This window comes from Gobius niger (genome assembly GCF_951799975.1).
Source record: "Gobius niger genome assembly, chromosome: 1".
Classification (NCBI taxonomy): domain Eukaryota; kingdom Metazoa; phylum Chordata; class Actinopteri; order Gobiiformes; family Gobiidae; genus Gobius; species Gobius niger.
The window spans coordinates 11,398,673-11,419,525 of NC_136852.1; the positions used below are offsets into that span (position 1 = coordinate 11,398,673).

General features: G+C 42.0%; 1 protein-coding gene across 3 annotated transcripts in view; it reads left to right on the forward strand.

The window, feature by feature from the left end:
- Positions 1 to 347: 347 nt before the first annotated feature.
- The window catches only part of sphkap (SPHK1 interactor, AKAP domain containing), a 51,709-nt gene continuing 31,203 nt past the window's right edge, over positions 348 to 20,853 (forward strand). Inside the window, exons 1-3 of one of the 3 annotated variants that reach the window (XM_079573268.1) lie at positions 348 to 631; positions 4,662 to 4,764; positions 10,765 to 10,869. In XM_079573268.1, the coding sequence (XP_079429394.1) occupies positions 597 to 631; positions 4,662 to 4,764; positions 10,765 to 10,869 (243 nt within the window). In that variant the 5' untranslated portion in view covers positions 348 to 596. The remainder of the gene's footprint in view (positions 632 to 4,661; positions 4,765 to 10,764; positions 10,870 to 20,853) is intronic. The other 2 variants (XM_079573267.1, XM_079573269.1) reach the window with 2 other exon arrangements.

Sequence of the window (20,853 nt, forward strand, 5' to 3'; positions counted from 1 at the left end):
GGGAAATGTATCCTCAGAGAACAAATGAGATCATGGGCAGGTGTAGGGCATGGGATTAGGTCATCATTACTGAATGCATACAGGAAACAGAGAAGCAAAGTTGGTGTAACATGTCACCAATGTTGTTTCAATGTACTGACGACATTTATTTTAAGACTAAATGTTGTTAGAATGTCTCACTGCACTAATAAGGTCAGCTCTGCGCACTGGGTTTTATAGTTTCCGTTAACACTAATCTTATATTAACTATATACTCTATAGTGACGCGGTGCAGGTGACTCTCTGATGAATGGCGTGTGCCTCAGAACGGCGTGCCCCTGTTTGTACACAGCACGTATACGAGTGTGCGTCAACATGCGTGCGTGCTGCCCATATTCCTGCCCCGGCTGCGCAGCGCGGCTCACTCTGATCCTCGCGCGGCTGCGGTCAGACGGAGCTGTGGTGTCCGCGAGCCAGCGGTCACGCGAAGCTCGTGCTGTGGTGGAGAAAGTGGGAATGCGCATTTGGACCGCGCTCCTCGGGACGTTTACGCATCAAAGACGCTGCGCTGATTCTGGAGTTCACCGGGACCGACTGTACTGTGGATCTGTGGATAAATGGCCGGGACCAAAGGTCTTCTGAAGACGCCGGGGTGAGTGACCATAATCACAAACACAAACAAAAAGAAGAGTTTTGGTGTCATGCCTTGTCTCAGCGAACACATGTATGGTATTCTCTGACAGAATGCTCATCGAAAAGTAGAGTAGTTTCGTAATCAAATATCTGCAATGTCGTAGTTTCAGCATCTAATGCTTTTGAGAGCGCGCGCAAAATGTCACGTTTTGAGCAGAGATAGACAGAACTACACAGCTCTACCAAAGTTACGCAGCTGTGCCAGGTTCCATACAGTCTTCAAGCTGGACGCACATTTTATATCGCCTGCAATAATTAAAAAATGCTTGTACATAAAGCACCGTTTAGTGTTGCACAAATAGAATATGCTACATTGTCAGTTTTTTGTACCCTTTCTCAATATTTGGCGGTAACAAAAAGGCTTGATTTGCGTGTTTTAGGCACTGCCCTTTTAAACTGCACAACTAAAGTTATCAGTGATGTTGGGGAAGGAATGGGCTTGTTCCTCTGCTCTTTTGACACTGCGGCGTTGCCCTTGAAGAAGCAAGACATTCCGCGGGTTAATTGCGTTTTCGCGCCGTGTCAGGCTGATGTCTCGGCTCCTGGAGCAGAAGCCCATTACGCACAGCTGTCAATCCCGTGCGCGTCGTGACGGAAAAAAAAGGTCGCCACCAAAATCAGCTCTTTCTAATGCACCCAGTTTCCTTTGAACCAGCCCGCTCCGTCTTTGGAGCCCTTTTTGGTCTGAAATTAGTTTTTCCTCTGCTGGAGCTGCGTGCGTGTCGATGCGTGCCTCCTGGCTATAACGCATTCTACAGAAAGCATTATCTTTTCCTCATCACCATTGCTGGCAATCTGACTTGTCCCTCCCGTGATGTGACATACATAGGCTATTTACATCTGGCTTGTTCATTAACTGCTCACAGACAGTGGCGCGTGTGATCGGCTGGCACCAAACCAAACGCTCTTGCTTTGAAATATGAGGGAAAATGTAAACCATGTGGCTGTAAACCAAAACAAAAAAACACATCTCCCAGTCTCTATATTTCGCCCAATTGATCCTCAATAATGCCATTCTAGATAAGCAGTTGGCTTATCTGGCTGTGCGCAGGCTAATGACGCTCTCCATGGGTTGATTCGCAGTTCACAGTCTTTTGGCTGCTGTGAAGTTTGATAGACATCCTGGCTCAGCTGTCATTTGTTGGTGTGATTCGCAGCGAATGGCTTTTATTTATCTGTGTGTTTTTATGAAACTATTTTCAAACAAATGGAAAAGGCAGACAAAACTCTAACTTTATAAGTTACATGAAAATGGATTGTAATGATGATGACAATAGTAATAATAACATATGTAAATTCATACAAATTGTAAAATAATGTTCCAAAAATGCAATATATGACGGCTTTCTGTGAGGCTTTTAGGTCATGCGTCGAGATCCTGATTAGGAGCACTTGTGTTTTTTATGCATAATTTGGGACGGTGAGAGAAAAATGTAACGCACCCGTATGGACACCCATACAAGCAAACTCAACACAGAAAAGCCCCACGGGTCAGGAATGGAACTGAAAAGGTAAATGATGACTGTAGAGGGTCAAATAGTCAGAATGGATTAGGGCTGAAAGCGCTGTATGAAAACTGTTGAGTGTAAGATGTGATGTTGCGCAGTTTGGAGGCACTGAAATGAAGATGTTAAGCTTCTCTTTAGCAGCACGGATGGATCGGATCGGTGGGAAGTTGGTGCTCACTTGTCACATGACATGAATAAGAAGAAAACCACAAAAATGTTAAATTCTCTGTAACAATTTTCTGAAGGTTGATTGATGTGAAAAGGAGATGCAGGAGGATTTAGACGAGGCTGCTCCTCAACTGAATCGGGGATGATAAACCGGGGACTCGATCAATGAGACATATTAAACAAACATGCCCAACCAGAATAAAGATAAAGTCGCCCCCACACTAACAAAAGGTCATACGCTCTTGGACTGTTTTGATTATAGCTGTGACATGGTTTCAACACATTTCTGCAATCTCAAAAAATCCAGTGTTGCATTCATTTTCCACCAAGATCTTGTATTGATGATGGGAGAGTGTGACCACAGTCCAAAGCCTTCTCCTGCACATCCCAAAGATTCTAAGTGGTGTGAATTCAATTCTGGACTCTGTGGTGGCCAATCCATGCATAAAAGTGAAGTCTCCCTGAACCACTTTGTTTTGGTCAGGCAGAGTAACTTTGTCAACTATGGTTTGTTGAAATAGTCTCTCATGTTCATTCGATGATGAAGTAAATGTAAATGACTAAAAGTAACTAATTTGTTCTGAGAGTTAAAGTGCTGCTGTTGTTGTTGTTGTTGTGGCAGATTATATATATTTTTTCATCATGAAAACATGTCACCAAGCTAATCAAATCTGTGGATCTGCATGTCTATGTGAGGCCATGCCAGCATAAGAGCCAATAAAGAACAAGTCGGACACATTGTGTACCAAAGCTCTGACCATATCCACAGATACAATCACTGCTGGAGCAGAAGAGTCCACTTGTAATGTTCCCACTGTCATGTTTATTTAAAGAAGCAATCAAAGCGCATCTTCAGAGCAGACGCTACAGAGCTGTTGACAGATTGCTCGAACCGTGAACCACATACATGACAAAGACTAGAAATGTCAGGGTATAAAGAAACACCAATGCAAAATAATGATGAGGAATCGTCTGAAGTGCTGTTGTGTCCTATTACACCATCCTCTGTTCTGTCTCTGAGACTCTGCCGCTGATGGCTCTTCTCCCTACGGAGAAAGTATGGCCCGCAAAGTAATCACAGAATAAATGCTCTATTTCAGACATCCAAGAGTGTTTGTTCTCACATAGAAGTCAACTTATATGTTTCAAAGAATATATAAGGTGCCAATTTGTGTCTTGTGTCTCTTGCATCACCAACAACAAACATTCATATTCACAGGTTGGATCAAATGCCTTTTAGTTTTACCACACGCAGGTTTAAGGAGTGGGAGGTGTTGAGGCTCATTCTACCTTCTGATTGGATAACTGAATTGAGAACCAAAACAAAAGAACGTAAACACAAACAACTTTTACATCATGTAAAAAAAAAAAAAAGGATAAATCAACACTACAATTGTTACAAATAAATTGATGGAACCGTGCCCAGGGCATTCCCTGTCCTAAGACCCTCCTACCCAACAAGGAAAAACTCAAAATCCCAGTGGGAAAAAAGAGAAACCTTGGGGAGAACCACAGCAAAGAAAGATCCACTCCCATGGACAGGCAGATAGACCCAGGGCTGATGGGAGTCCCTCTGCATGCTAGTTCACAATCAGTAAAATGCTCTATAACTAGATGCACAGGTCACAAAATTCTTTATGACAAACCTTTCAAATTGCTACACTGTGGTCATCACTGCAGCCACAGCTGCCCTGGTGTAGACTGATGAAGCGAGGCTGCTAATAATCTACGCCATCTGTCCCTCTGACCAGTCACACAGTACATTCACATATCAAACTGGGTGAAGTGAAGTGTCTTCCCCAAGGACAAAACAAAAGTCTACACCTGCCGGGGCCGGGATTTGAACAAGGAACCTTATTGAGCCCTGTCATTTTAAGAGTTAAGCAGATTTCAGTATATACTAATACCGATAGATAAATCATCGCCTAGTTAAAACCATAGTCATTGTTGAAGTGTACTGATGCTTGTGGTGGACCGTTCTGCTTTTACCATGACTTTTTTGGACGTTCGCCTGAGCTTGGACCCGAGAACAAACGACCAGTATTCATGAGGGAGTGTGTGAAGTTATTCTAGGCTGACAATGGCCGTCTGCTTTACTCTTTGGACCAGTGCCACTCCTTTAGTGGGAACAAGCCTTTAGCCTGTCCCTGTCTCTGTCTCTGTCTCTGTCTCTGCGGAGATAAGCACTGCACGCTGCTCTCCTGTCTTTGTTTTTTTGTTGATTTTCTTTTTTTTTTACTCAGTGAGGTGTTGAGGACTTGACGAGAACTGTGTCTGACAAAGCTAACTCTCCTCTGTCCTTGTGCCCCGCAGTAACTTCCAGTCGTCAGCCATGTTTGAGGGCTCCGAGTGCCTGGACGTGGAGGGGGTCAGCACGGACAGCACCGTCGCATCATCAGTCAGCGCCTGCAAGAAGGTAAACATGTCACTCGGTTACTGCTTCATCTCATTCTCAAGGGTTCGGATGTTAAGCTTGGATAAGATTTAAATGTAGGGCAAAGTGGAGCGAGTGAAATACAGAGGTGGCTGATGGCGTGGTGGACGATAAAGCTTCCCTCAGTGTCGTCAATTTTGTTCACGATCCTAATAAAAATGAAGGCCAGACACAGCCGCTGAAAACATACATTTTGATCAAGGGCCAATGTTGAGATTTTTAGCAAGTTTGACATCTTAGTTTTAATGTCAGACTTAACAAAAAAGACAAAGCTCACCTTTTACACTTATTTTACGATGTTTTGTCTGCCAGTAAGCCGGCGATTTCCCAGAAACAACTACATCAGTGCGGTGCTCCCTCTTCCTTTTTATTCACAAATATTGACCTGTTTGGTATCCACGTGTAGCACAAATATAGTATTCCGATCTGCCCATTAAAACGCAATGGGAGACACACAGTTGTGGAAAGAAAACTCCAAACAGAAACAAATGATGAGCCTGGTGATTATTTTATACGTTGCCGTGTTTTTGTGGGGGTTTGTGTTCTCGGATTTTAAAAATAATACAAGTATAAAAGTTAACAGCTAGCTTATCAGCTAAACCCATTTGAGACCTACACATTTCTTCTTCTGAGACACTGAAGAGGCACTAAGAGCCCCCCACACCTGCAGCACAGTGGAGGGGTCACAAGAGGAGCTACAGGAAACAAGGAAGGGACAAACAAGGAGGTATCCGGGTGAGACTCACAGCTAAGCCACACATGCTTTCTATTGTTCTGGCTAATGGACATTCACTGGAGAATGAAACAGATTAACTGCTAAGCTCTTCCCGGAAGATGGTGAAAGACTGTTGTGGAGCAGAGGGAGCAGGAGGAGGTGGAGCTGACCAGTGCAGGACACCACGCTCTGAAACAGGGACAAACCCATCAGAGGAGGACTGAAGGCAGTCAGCCAGGTTTCCTCCGGGTGCAACGGTTTCCCCGACCCACAAAAACATGCTGGTCAGGTTGATCCACAGCTCAGGACTAACACCTGAACACTATTCTGTTGTACGCTTGTACAATGACAAAAAAGCACTTATTTACTTACTTAGAAACCTGCCACGTTTTTCTTATGGCTGAAAGTCCTTTCATCTGACCACCTGCCTCTCCTTTCAATCCGGCCTGAAAAATATGATCAAGATAATATGCCTTGCATAAAAAGGGGAAATAACACTATGCTAAGATAATGCATAACTGCTGCTATTTTGTTACTTTGGACGATTATAGTCAAGTTTGAGACAACCCAGTTCACAAGAGGTTTACCCCTCATGGCAAAAAACAATGTGGCTCTCGCATCAAAAACTTTGTCCATACCATGTCCCTCTTCCATGGCTTTTTTATCGCTCTTTAGTTGTGTTTTTGTCGCTTTTTCTGTTGTGTTAATGTTGCTTTTCCAGCACATTTTTGTCACTCTTTTTCTGTGTATTTTTCAAATTTTGAAAGTCTTTCTGTTGTGTTCTCGTCTTTTTAAATCACTTTTTTGTTGTGTTTTCACCCTTTAGGGCTTTAGGTTTTTCCTAAAAAAAAATGATTGTGTTATTGTTGCATTTCCGGCACCTTTTTGTCGCTCTTTTGCCACTTTTTTGCTTCTAGATTTGGGCAATGCCAAACTGGAGAAAATGGGCTCGGTTCATGTAGGGGTTAAGAGGTTAAGAACTATTACATTGAGCAAGCAAATATTAAAGGGACACTGCGTAACATTTTGGACTATATTGTTACTATCAATAAAAAACATGCTCCTTATGACCAGCTTGACACAGAAAATGCTATTACTGCATTGGGTAGTCAAATAATGGATTTGGACGAGGATCTAACCTACTTAAATCTCTGCTGACTTAAGTCTCATCGCCATGGAGACGAGCTGGAGACGTCCCCACTCCCAGTAATGTTACAGTCATGTCTTCGGAGAATTGAGCCGCTCTCAACAAAGGCACATGTCTGTTTGTACATTTATGCTGTATTTTTCAATTATGAAAATATCTGCCATAAAATAACTGCTTGTATTTCAAATTCATTTATTGGGTAAAATTCTACGCGGTGTTGCTTTAAAGTAATGTGGGGAAGTAGCTATCCCTGCATTTTGTGCTACATAAAAACATCCTGGAACAAAAAAGGCTCACAGCGATCTGCAATAGCAATATCTGATTTTAAAAGAACATCATGCAGTAACATACGTACAAAGCTAAAGTGATGTTGCCTATTTTTGTGTGGCTGGTGATGCTTCTCCTGTTCCACCATCTGTCCATCACCCCCAGTTTGTTTGCACCTTCAAATTTCTGTATTTGGTCTTGCTCTGCCGCCCGGGACGCCCATGGCCTGTGTAATAACGTGCACTCCCCCCAGGCTGGGCCCTTCAGATTTATCATCTCCCCGTGACACTGCCGCGGGAGGGGAAATCGTCCCGGAACCACAGAGGCGAGATTGAATTTCCACTTGTTCATACTGTATGTGCGGGTTCAGGTAGAATAGCCAGATCGCGCTAATTAGCCTTTGGTCAGAAAAGATGTCTGACTTTTTTTTATTTCCAAGTGTCCAGCGGAGACTTGAAGGGATGTGAGTCTCTATAATTTGGTTCAAGCAGAGACTGGCTTCGACCTGTAGCCTTTGATAACACGGCGCCCGGAGAGATCAGCGCTCTAGAAATTTACCTGGCCCCAAGCCCCAACAGATGGCCTTTTCCTGGGGGTGCGGGTGCGAGGGGCATGATAAGGCTATAAATACATGGAGACAGTGAACAGTGCTCAGAGTGCCATGGCTTAGCAGCAAGTGGTGCAGTTTTCTTTTTTTCTTTTTTTCTTTTCTGCAGCACACCAGGATAATGGGGTTTCATTGTAAAAGGATATTGAGCTGCGGTATAAAGTCCAAAGTGAATCGTTCAAATTCAGAATCACCCCATCCCCATTGTGGCCTTTTTATACAGATTTGCAATAGCTCAGCATGTCAACTTTATAAATGCATCCAGGAACCAGTGTTTTGCACACCAGTCAGTAACAATGCTGACTCTTATGATCAAAACTTAAAGGAATAGGCCACCGTTTTTACATACTAAAATATGTTCTTACCTCACTTTAGACGTGTTAATATATCCCCGTCTGGTCTGAGGAGCAAAACGTCCGCGCAGTAACTCCTAAAGACTTCCCCCGCTCACTTCCGTCAATAACCTTTAGGAGTTACTGCGCGGACGTTTTGCTCCTCGTATCATTACGCCTCACAATATAGTCCCCCTTTTTATTTGCTTATAAAATCGACATGTTACATTTCTGTGTAAATATACTTTGCATGAAAACACTTCACGTAACTTTATTTAAAAGAACACGTGGAAGAGCTTGGTAGCTTCTATCGTGAGCTTTTTCGGAGCTATGTGACATGTGGGAGAGGCTGCGTATGTGCTCCGTTTGCGTGACAGAGCGCACGGACAAAGACCAGACGGGGATATATTAACACGTCTAAAGTGAGGTAAGAACATATTTTAGTATATAACGGTGGCCTATTCCTTTAAAGTGCAACTAAAGACCAAGCAAACTTTTTTCTGCTGATAAACTGTATATCTGATCTTAATTTTGTGTCACGTGGCTGTCCCCCAGAGGTACTCTGAATGTTGGGGGAAAGTGCTGACCTCCTTCACTCATCATTTTAGCAGTTAAATGCGTTTGAATGTATCAAATAGAGAAAAAACACAATTAGGTTGCAATCAAAATCGTAAAGCCCTAGTAAACTAGTATATTTTGCTGTGCAGCAAAGGGGAGGATGGGGTGTGGGAGGGGCTTATGGGTAGATCGCATGGACAGTCAGGAAGTGAAACCATTGGATACTTTGTTTTAGCTGTTTCAGATCAGTATTGCATTTTCTAACCAACAAAGATAGTGATAAATATTTGCATGGGATTATTTCAAATACCTGTCATATCACTGTCTTTGTTATTGCGTTATTGTGGTTGAGCGTGGAAGTCAAATTAACCAAGTAAGTCAAAAGAAAACTACAAAAAGATTAACGGTCTCCTATAGACGGTGTTGCGTTCATTTCATTTTGAAAAGAGCCCTCATCGTTCTGGATGTGCAAAAAATGAACAAGTAAAAGCTGACACTCAATTGGCGTCTACTGCTGAGAACATAATTTAGTTTATACGTGTTCTTTGGATGGATTAGTGTGGTGACTTCCTATCTAGTTTCAGAGTTTTATAATAGACCTGTGTTCATTCCTTCTCTAAGCATTTTTGTGAGTGTTGACAAAAGCCGGAACCATTTTTGTTTTCTAAAAGATAGCGTCCATGAAAAGGTTTCTGCTCATTGATTCTTTGAATGGGCGTTATCTACAGTTCCAGATTGACGTCCTCTCAAAACATTTTTCATACTTGTCAATACAACAGATGCCGTGTTGGACAGTCAATGTGTTTTTTTAGAGGCTCAGCTCTAAATTTACTCTGATTTAATGATGTACATTTCGACAAATAGGGACACAGGGTTAGAATTTAAAAACTGAGACAATGGCTGCACAATACCTCGACAAATTATCATGAACACAGTAGGTACAGTATAGTATATATCTGACTGGGAGTTACATATTTTTTTGCTAATAGCCTAAACCTTACTTGCTTTGTATCTTTAAAATGTGCAAAAAAGTTCCGTTTTAGTCATGATTTTTGCATTCTGGCATAGTTTGTTTGTTTTGTATGTCTCATTTTGATGCAGTTTAGTAAAGTAAACTATGTTGTTATTACAATGCTCAGGACAGTTTGTTTTCCTCTTATCATGCAGGCAAACTAAGACTGGCTAACCTTGTTTTATTTTTGGAAATAATTGGTTCACGTAACAGTATCTTTGACGAATGCTTGTGTCCACTGACAGACTCTTTTTTGTCTGTCATTGACCAAAAAGAGCAACTCAGCAGAAAATGCTTCACACTGCAGGCTTTGATCTGGGATTTTTTGCAAATCTAATGTCCACTGTCTGCTTAGTGACACATTACTGATGCAAATCACGGACACTCATGCACTTATAGGAACTTATAACGTTCGATTGATCCCAGTCACTGCTGGAAATATCCAGGTGACGGAGAGGACACACAGGCAGAGGTATTGACTGACTTCTTTTAGTCTGATTGGCAGAAATCATTTTGAAATTTGAAGTCGGTCGATAAACTTCTGCCTTCCTGAATCACCTGAATGCAGATGTCAGCCAATTAAAGCCAACGACTTATATCGAAGAGCGCACATGTTATTGATGTGAAAGCTTTCATCTTCTTCCCTCTGCTCTGTAGCACCACCAGTGTCCCGGCCCCAGGGGAGATGTTTTCTGTGACAAATCGATCAGGCCTTCCCTCCCTTCGTTGCCTTGCTGATGTCCCTTCCATCGTTGAGTCCCTGAGTTAATCCATTGGCACTAAATGGTCTTTCCAGGTTGAACTACTCACTAATTTATAGTCCATCAGAGAGAGTGCATGGACTAATGTGCCGAGCCCCGTCACCAACATTCCTTGGACATTCAAGACATTTCTCAACTGTGTTTACTGCACAAGTTCACAGAAAATATGAAAAATGATGGTTCAAAAGACATTGTAAGATGCACCTCTATTTTTGCTTTGGGATTGAAATGCCCTTAAAAAGAAGTAATTTGACTTGCTGCAATACAAACCCTGTTCCAGCAAAAGGTTTTAACTCTCTGGGTGCTCAGATTTCCTACAGCAACTTAAATCATGCAAAATAGCCTCGAGCTAGTCCTGACCCCAAACCAAACTCAACATCTGGAGATGAGTCCATTGACGCAGCACTGTAGTCACCACATGTTGAAGGATGAGTCAAAGAGACAAGGCGAGGGAGGCTTACTTGTATATCCAAAAGTCCTTCACAAGGGACAGCTTTTAATTCCGATACAGCTGTTCTGGGGTACACTGACTCCCTGTACGGGGACAGTATACTGTACCCTAACCTTAACTTGTGTGTTGCAGGTGCTTTGTGGGAACAGTGTCCTGGACTCTCCTGACTTCTGGCTGAAGAATGAGAAGACTCTGTGCAGATTGGGGCTGGAGGAGGACAGTGAATGCACCACCACGGTGAGTGAGAGACGCTCATCGAGTTCATTCAGAGGTCAAACGCTCTATTTCAGTGGTTCTCAAACTGTGGTGCATCCAGTATTTGAGGCACTTGGGGGTTCTTCAGGGGATACTCAGGGTCATCGATAGGGTTAATCATTTTGTCCTCGAGAGTTCTCGAGTCTTTACTCTGAAGAATGAAGTGATGTTTCACCTTTCATCCCAGAAGCTTCTTCAGCAACAAACAATTCTGACGACAGGCAGACTTTAATAAAGACCACTGTGAGAGGCTGATTTGTGTTCCAGTTTCAACGACACGACAACGTGTGTGCAGTTGTTTACAATCCTGAAAGTCAGTGTCATGCAAAATATGAGCCAAAGAGCTTCAGTCCTTATATGGTTTAGCTTGGCTTGGCCTTGAAGGGAAAGTGTTGACAGCGTAGCAGAGGTGAGGTCCAGCTGCTTAAAACCTCCGCTCTCAGGAGGAAGACTTCATAAATTTATAATTAATTAGCTTTTACTTGGTCTCAGCATTAGTTCAGTTCTCCAGAGCAGGTAGTTCCCTTCATAGTTCATCCTTTTTCCTCCCAAAATATAGTCCACCTATTGTCCAAGCTGTGAGGTCGGATACAACAGTCCATCGTTGTGCTTTACTTTCTGGTGTAATTCTATCACTCGCTCACTCCCTGCTCCAAAATGCTCATTCATTTTAACGGACAGCAGCGGGGTCCGATTGCAAACTGCTGTCTTTCCAAACCTCCGATAATCCAGGTCAGCACCTAATCCAATAAAAAAAAAAAAAATGTGTATTTAAAAATATTAGAAAGACAAAACAAACGGCACACCCACAGTATTCCATTGCCTCCATTGTTAGTTCTTCATACAGGAAGGTACAGCCTCTATCAGACTCCAACATGAGCCCACTGTGCGCTATTACACAATTAAAAATGCACCGCTCAACAGCCTCTGCTAACCCTGGATGTGACGTCCAGAGTCCCGGCAGCAGAAGGGGTCGTGAGAGGTGGGGGGTGGTGAATTTTTAGCCAGAAATAATGGGATCTGACAGGTTAAAATGCACTGTCTCGGGTCACGTCCTCCCAGCGCCTTCAGGGCCTGGAGATGGAAAAGACGGTGCAGGACTGTGGCATCTGCCCGGCCGTGATGTACTTATAACATGAATCATGAAGAACACATGGGTGGAAGAGGTTAAGTGCACAAACGAGCAGGCACGTGCGCGTTGTTTCAAAGTCCTTTTCAATTAACTGGGACACACGTCGACAGGAGAGTAAAAAGAAGTAGTACACAGCTGTGAGTTGTAAAATTAAATAAATATTAGTTCATGTACGCACTTTTTAGGCTTGGTTTGATTGAGGTGTTGATGAATTGTTGTCAATTATAGATATACCTATACAAGTTTATACCGAAAGCTCATGAGGTTGATCACTCTTGATGTGGATTGATAAAAACTCGAGTACCAAACTTTTTCAGTATATTGTAAAATCAATATGGAAAAACTAAAAGCACCTCATGCTGTCTGAATGATTGCAAGACATTTTCACCGACTGTGAATGTAAGAGCTTATACGAACCAAAGGTCGTCTGCTGGTCGTCTTCATACACCTGAACAGTCGGGATGTGCGGGAAGGTTTGTGAAAGCTCGAAACGTGTTAGGACCAAAAATGGAAATAAATGGGTAACGCAGGTCTAGGTTCAGCAACGCTATGGGTCCAATCTTGTGTTTAAAAATGCAGACTATAGACACTTTGTGATCTTGCAGCTCCTAGACTTACTAAGTACTGGAGTGGAGAAACGCTTTTTCCTCCTTCCTGCATTTTGTTTCGCGTTAACGACCAAGCGAGGCTCATAGGCTACATCTCTTTCTATTCATTTTTTATTCATTTATTTCAGGCAATGGCACAGAAAGTACAGTATACAGTATGTAAACATGATGATCCATTTCTACCTGAAAAGGAGTAGGAAGAAGATAACTCTTAAAGGAACAGGCCACCGCTTTTCCATTCTGAGATATGTTCTTACATTAGCTTAGACGAGTTTATACGTACCTGTCTGGTCTTTGTGCGTGCCCGTGGAAGAGCGTGGTTGCTTCTAACTTCACCCCATTTGGAGCTATGGGAATACACTGGGAGAGGCCAAATGCTAACAACATCTTTGGTCTTGACTGAGCGCGGGCAAAAAAGACCAGACAGATACACATCAACTCGTCTAGGCTCAGGTAAGAACATATCGCTGTAAGACACGAACATTGTTTAGCTTAAGCCTGTCATGCTTAAGGAAGAACACAAGGCAGCGCGATGTAAGCGAGGAATTGAATGTCAGCGCAGAGCAGTCACCTCATCTTGGCGACGCCCTCTTGCAAGTGGCAAAGGCGCATCGCTCAAAGCTCCGCCACTCGGAAAATCTCAATTCGCTAGAAGCCTGCCCACCCCGTGAGCCAGGCGCAAGATCTAGCCCTATGTGCCCAGAGAACTAGATCAGCTCACTGCCTGAACATCCTAAATGATTATTCCACCATTCTTCCTCACCTCGCAACTGCTTCAAACTCAGTAGTAGAGCAGACACACAAATGCACAAAGCTACAGACGATTTTGGAATGAATCTTAAAGTCAGATCAAAACAACATCCAGATAAAATTCCCTTTTATGGAGCATTAGTGAGACCTCTTCTATTTTGCTATGAACCCTTTTGCATATGTAAGTTGTTTTCCATTCTTCGGCGAACGATTGGAGAGAGAAACCTGTTCTCTTGGGTGTTTTACAGCGTGGTATTTCCATGAGAGCTGGAGTTTGTATTGCTAAGGACGCGGGGATTGTTGAGGCAAGGGCGATGGATGGATGGAGGGAAGACGACGTCGCAGGAGTGAGAAATGGGAAAAGAGAAGGGCTCAGAGCGGGGAAGGAGACAATGCTTAATCTTCTGTCGCCCAGTTCTGCTCAGGATGTGTCACGCCTGATCACTCTTTCATTTGGAAACGCAGGACCAAACGCTCTGTTGTGGGTCTGGCTGGAGGCTGTTGTCTGTTGGGAACATTTGCATAATGTTGTCAAGTCATTTCGGGAATAGGGTCAGTGCAAACAAAGCTTCTTTAGCACAACGCGTCACTTAAAAGCTGGTGTGATTGTTGGTTTATTGCTCCGAGTATCCCTCCAGATCCAACGACACTTTTGTTTCTCAAAATTGTTTTAATGAACACGAGAAACTTGTTCAGTTCATCAGCTCATGATAGTTTTAACCTCTTAATCCCCACCTTAACCGAGCACAAGAGTCAAAATAGCGACGAAAACAAGACATGAAAAAAGATGAAAACGCAACAATAAATAAGCAACAAAAAACCCAAATAAACAAAAATGTGACAAAAAACAACAAAAATGACAAAAAATGCACAAAAAACAACAAAAAAGTGTTGAAAAAACAACAAAATAGCAACAAAAAAACTAACTTTTTTTTTAAACCCCCCCAAAAAATAAAAAAAAAACAACAACAACAAAGTGATGAAAAAAACTAAAAACAATGACATGAAATTATGAGAAAACAAAGAAATAATAAAAAAAAAAAAGGAGACTAAAAAGTGATGAAAAAGCAACAAAAAACAAGCTAAAAAGTCACAAAAACGTGACAGAAATGCAGTGAAAAAGTGAAAGAATGTGGCAACAACGCAAGGGAAAATCTTGAGTTTTGCAGGTCTTAACTTTCATTTTAGACCTATAGCTCCAGTGGAGAAGCTTTTAGATATTTTGTATAATGTGCTCGGTTAAAGTGGGGGTTAATTCACTTTCATTCATGAACCTGCCTCTCCATTCATGCTTTGCCTTTCACTGCTGTTAGATCTGGAAAACATAGATTTCATTATTTAACTATTGGAAAACAATTGAGAAACAGGGGACCAGAATAGTGGGTCCTAACTCCCCCAGAAGAGAACGACTGCCATAGACACTGAAGTGGCTGCCCGTTGTCCATCGCTGCTGGGCCTGGGCTTTGTTGTCTTTACCAACACAGTTTTCCTGATGAAACTTCACAGGGAACTTTGTGAAGTCTACATGACACACTGCAGTCTTTTCATAGGAGCAATCAAATCTATTTTTAATGCAATATGAGAAAGCTTTAACCTTTTCAGTTTCAGCTCTTTCTTAACTTTCATCTTTCTAGGCCAAGATCTGACATAAAAATGCAGTATGTGCCGCCAATGCCTCATGCATACATTTTATTTTTCTGCTCGGTTTGCAGACCCAAACTTGACTTTGCATAAAGCAGATTTTTTACCAAACCATTTCACAAATCGTGAGTGGGATTTTTTGTGCCCTGGTTGAACTATTTACGCAGTTTATTTTAAATAACAGCTCCGAATCCTAATGACAATCACCTTCAGGTCTGCATTGAGCTTGTATATCACTGTAAGGTCACATTTATTTTCTTACAGGAAATCGGTAAAACGATGCTCACCCTATAACTTAGCCAAGGTTAATGCGTGGAACGATCTGTCAGGCCTCTACTTAGATTAAACGCTGCTATTAGGGTTTGTTCCCTTGAAAGTGAAGCGTCATTAGTGCCACTTAAAGGGGCCCTATGTAATGTTATGCCATATTAAATATTCATAAGTGAGATAATAGGCTTGGCAGCATGTAGAAAGGACTCGGTGCTTATAATGCAGGTGCATACAATAATGTGTTTAAGTGCACTGAGTTATACCCGTATTGGGCTTGTGATGCAAATACACACTTGAACTAAATATAGATTATATGCTAATTAATCCTGTATTCGCCCGACACGAACCACGAAGGCAGAAACTTGGTTAAAGGCAGTGACATGGTTTGATTAGCCCTGTGTCTTGAAATGTTCCTGTCATATGGAGTTTGACATGTTTAAAAATGATAATTGAGGCTTAGCATTGTTTCAACTTGGAAAGTCTCAGACAGAAACACTGCAATTAGAAAGCTTTTTTGACATGCATAGAATATACGTTTTGGCGCTCAGACCCGGGAAAAGATAGATGTTAAGAATTGATGTAAATATGCATGAGCTGGTTAGATGAGTGTTGGGACGTCTGTAATGAGTTTACCAGGTTGAATTTATTTAACTTTGCAAATGCAATTATATTCAGTGTAATTTGTTTAAAAGGAATAAATAACAATTCTCCTTTTCTCTGCCAGAAAAAAATAAATAAACAAATCTATTTATATATTTTGGTTATTTTGGTTAGGACAGTGCATAATGAACATAGATGTATGTCTCATGCATGTAAACACGCCACGCTGGATTGTAGCCTTAGGCTGATTTCCATCCGTGGTCCCCACTCTCACTTTATTAATAATTATAATAATGCCTGACACTTGTATTGCGCTTTACAAGCCTGTATTATCAAGTTCCTGAAAGCGCTACACTGTCATCATTATTCATTCACTCCATACTTGATGGTGGAAAGCTACTGTTGCAGCCACAGCTGCCCTGGGTAGACTGACGGAAGCGAGGCAACCAGTCTGTGCCATCAGCCCCTCCAACCACCACCAACCACTCACTCATACACATTCACCCCAGGCTTCCTGGTCTCCCATCCAAGTACCGACCAGGCCCTTCCCTGCTTAGCTTCCAAGATCTAATGGGATTGGGCAGAGCAAAGGCGGTATGGCCTAATTATTGTACATGTTTTTAGTGGTAGGGGAAACCGGAGAACCCAGAGGAAACCTACACCATGCAAACTCCACACAGAAAGGCTCCGTCCAGGTGGGAATCAAACCTGGGACCTTATAGCTGTGAGTCACGAGCGCTAACTGATGTACGACCGAGCCGCCATCCACCACCCTAACCCTAACCCAGATTGAAATAAAAAATAACCAATGCGAATGTCAGTTTGACTGAAACGTCTTCTTGCATAAGGTACCCTGACTTCTATGCAACCCTAACCCTTATTCCTTAGTATAAAAAATAACCAACAAAGAATATATTATAAAGTAAAGAAGCATATTTTTAATTAATTAAAAGCATCTTGATTTGACCAAAGCGCTTCACACAAATGCATTACAGACAGTGCAAACAAATGTACGTATATTTGCACAACATGGAACATTTATCAAATAAATAACAAGCAACATGTATCAAGAAGTCCTGCCTAACTTGTAATGACGGCCAGGGTGAGTTTATAATCTACATTTGAACAAGCCTATTGACTGAGACGACCTGTTTAGAAGATAAAGGGTAAGTAATTGTGTCTCAGTCCCAAACTCTGCCAGGACACTAAAACACTTAAAGGAACAGGCCACTGTTTTTCCATACTGAGATGTTCTTACCTGAGCTTAGATGAGTTGATACCTGTCTGGTCTTTGTGTGTGCGCTCAGACACAAAAAGACCAAAGATGTTGCTAGCATTTGGCCTCTCCCAGTATATTCCTATAGCTCCAAACGGTGTGAAGTTAGAAGCGACCACACTCTTCCACGGGCACAAAGACCAGACAGGTACGTATCAACCCGTCTAAGCTCAGGTAAGAACAGATCACAGTATGGAAAAACGGTGGCCTGTTCCTTTAACATGTCCCTTTTTAATGTCAAGTCAAATCCATCATCTATAAAAGTGAAACATTTCTTCTTAGAGTGAGTTATTTGTCATGTGCAGCCGCTGAGCAGGAGCCTTTTATGCGCAGTAAATGACAGTCCCACACAGTGTTGTGACATTTCCCCGCGCGGGCCTTCAAACCTGCCTCCAGTGATGGATAATCATCACCACGGAAACCAAAACGGCAGTAATTAAGCGGAGAGCATCTTTTTTTTCCCCATGTTCCACCTGGTGAGTGAAAGCAGCTCCTGAAGGGAACATTCCACCAGAATAAAAAAGACTTGCGATTAAACATTTAAAATAGTTCATCATTTGGATGAGACTAATTAAGGCTCAGTGCATCACAGAGGGTTTGTTTTAGCCATGCAGTGCAATGCCTTTTATGTCACAGTCAGTAAGCAAATTATATTAATTTCTTAGCCCCTCTTGGCGCCAGGACAAAACAACAAAAAGAGATAAATATTTTATCTCCAGTTCATCAGTTCATGTTGAAATGTAGCACATGGATACAAAGGGAAAAAAATCTGTTTTTCATCTTAGTGGTGGGCACTTTCGTTGATGAATTCATTCCCTCAGTGCAAGTCAGTCAATGCAAAAGATCATTCATCTCTTAGTCGGTCGGCTAGTCATTGAGTGTTTATTTCTCTCATTTCAAATTGAGCTGTTTCCGATCTGGCACAACTATAAGCTTTATGTAGGCAGTGGATCCTCGAGTGGCACTGGAGTTTTTCCCAGGGAACAGCTATTTTAATAAGTATCTATTGAAAAAGAACTAAAACTGTTCAAATGGCTGAGTTTTTGGTGTAAGTGTGTTGGGTATTTACTTACTTTACTTTAAAGGTCCTATATCATGCAAAATCGACTTTTTGGAGCTTTTAACTATGTTGTAATGCTATTTCCTTATCAAAAACACCCCTAGAGTAGTTTTTGACTTCATACTCGCAGTTCTCAGCAATCCTGCTCTCTCCGCCCTCTCCTGGTGAAGGACTGACCTGCTCAGTTGTGTTGTTAGAGCGAAACGGAAGTGCTCGATGTCTGTAATGTAATGTCTTAATTCTATGCTTACGGCCTGATTTTAATTTGTAAAACAGCTTTTTCATTATTTCTGTCGTAAGAAAGAAATAAAGGAGAAAAAAAATAAAAGTAAGTGCCTGAAGCATCCGCGATGTAGAGAAAACAAACGCACCTCCTGACCGTCTGAACAGACGTCATGTTTGCCCTGCAAGTTGTGAAGAAGGAGCTCTTTCTAACCTACTCTGGACACGCCTTTTCTTTTTTCTTACTTAACGATAATGTCACGGAGAGAAAAAAAAACGCAGACTTTATTGAACCTTCCTAAAGGAGAGGCCACTCACCAGAAGTTGGAATTTCTTTCCGGAATTCGGTTACTATCACCAAAATAATGTTTTTCTGTGGCTGTCACTGATGGATGTTTGGTGAACCTAAAGTTGTATAAGCGGAGAGAGGCGGCGGAGTTAACTGAGCATTTTGTTCCAGGTTGAAAAAATACCTCCAGAAAATACTTATATTTATCACAAAAAATAATACTCCATAGTGGTACAGGTACAATATATCATGTAAATGCCTTTACTTTACATTGGAATGGCTAAAATAGCATGATACAGATCCTTTAATCTTTTATTTAAAGCAGTACTAAGTAACTTATTTACCTTAATAAATCCTTTCCGTAGTCCCTTTGGGGGTGATACAAGTGTTTATGGGATGATTGGAGGGTCTTTCATCTCCCCCTGGTGTCTCTGGCCAGAAAACCATGTTTGCAACTTGACGGCCCCCGGTGCGGAGAAAGCAATACACACTAATGTAATCACGAAGAAGAAGCTAACATGCTAACGGGCAAAGCTAACTGCGGGCTAACGTCACTTTAAACAGTATTTACAGCCAAGTTTGAGTGAAAAAAAATATTTCTATTGTATAATTGGATGTACAGTAACCCTCTATCCCTTCGCCTTTCCTGTCAGCGTAGTATTTACTCTCCAAGACAATTAATAAATTAAAAAATCGTAACTTGCTACTACACCTGCAGTTGCGCTTATGGCCTCTAGGGGGAAGAGTTACTTAGTACTGCTTTAAGGGACAGTGTACAGAGGCATTAAGATCACTGAAACAGAGTACTGCACCAGATTATAGCAAAACACCAAGTTTTCATCCATAGTCCCTGGATACAAACTAGATTAACAATGCACATTCCATAAAACATAAATTGTGTAGCAACAATGTCACAGTGCTAAACTTCCCCCAGCAATAAACCTCACTTACAGTCACATCCGTCAGAGTCAGAGACAGTTTGACAACTACCAGACGTCAACCTCACACAACACTTATCCGTTGACTGCATTTCACTTTCCATCAGTCTTTTCTTACTCCCTACAACATATTAAAACACGTCAAATCCAGTCAAGTGTATTGCCCTCTAAAGGCCATAATTGGAAAACAGGATCAGAAATAACTCTTTCATTTCACAACAAATTGAGTTCTGTTTCAGGTCGCTGCGTGTCATCCACAAGACCATTTTCATTTATCCTATTTTTTTTTAATCACTTTTCCAAAGTTCATTGTCAAATTATTCTCATTCTTGTGTAAATGATCTGGCATGAATTCATTGAAATGGCAAACCGTGTAAATGGTGAATGTATTGTTGGCTCTGAGCACTGTTTTTAGGATGCTTTGGGGCATTTCTAAAGTGGTCCGCCTCAACTATGTCCTGCTGCTGCTTCTATATAGAAACACTTGATAATGTTAATTCTGAGTCCTGCCTCTATATCCCTTATTCTGTAAACCTGTGCCTGCTCAAAGCCGCATGCTCCCGCTGTTCAGCCCTCACCGTGTGCATCTCCCCCGTGTGATTTTTGTGAATGGGCCAAGGCGTAACAGATGTGAACCTCCCTCTTTGCAGCAGCGCTCTCGGACTTGACAAATGGCCTCCTCGATTCTTCAATTCTCTCTTTGCCTCTCCGCCTGGTCACGCAGCCAATCAATCAAACCCGAGCTCTCATCTGACGACTATGTGTGAGCGGGCAGTTGTTCATGCTTCGCGGTGAACCGGACAGGGAGCGGGAGAGGAGAGCGGGACAGTTGTGGGAGGGGGGAAAAATTGCACAAAACTGTGATACTGTGAGCCATAAAATCACCCAAAGCAATAAGCGGTTTGATAGTTATAGTGCTTGAAGATATTTAAGGTCCAATGCTCTACTGCTCTACTTATTACAGTAAAAGGCTTTTTGGACAGATTTTGTTTCATAAGTTGTGGTTGGCTCAGGATTGATCGCAATACTTTGAAAACCACTCGTAACTGCAACCTCTGTTAGCAATTGTGGGGAGACTGAACCCCTTTAAAGGAGGCTAAAAGCAGTTGAGCATCAAAGGTAGTTTTTAGCAGGACATACATCATTGTGAAGGCAATTTGTGTGTTGAAAATATAATGCT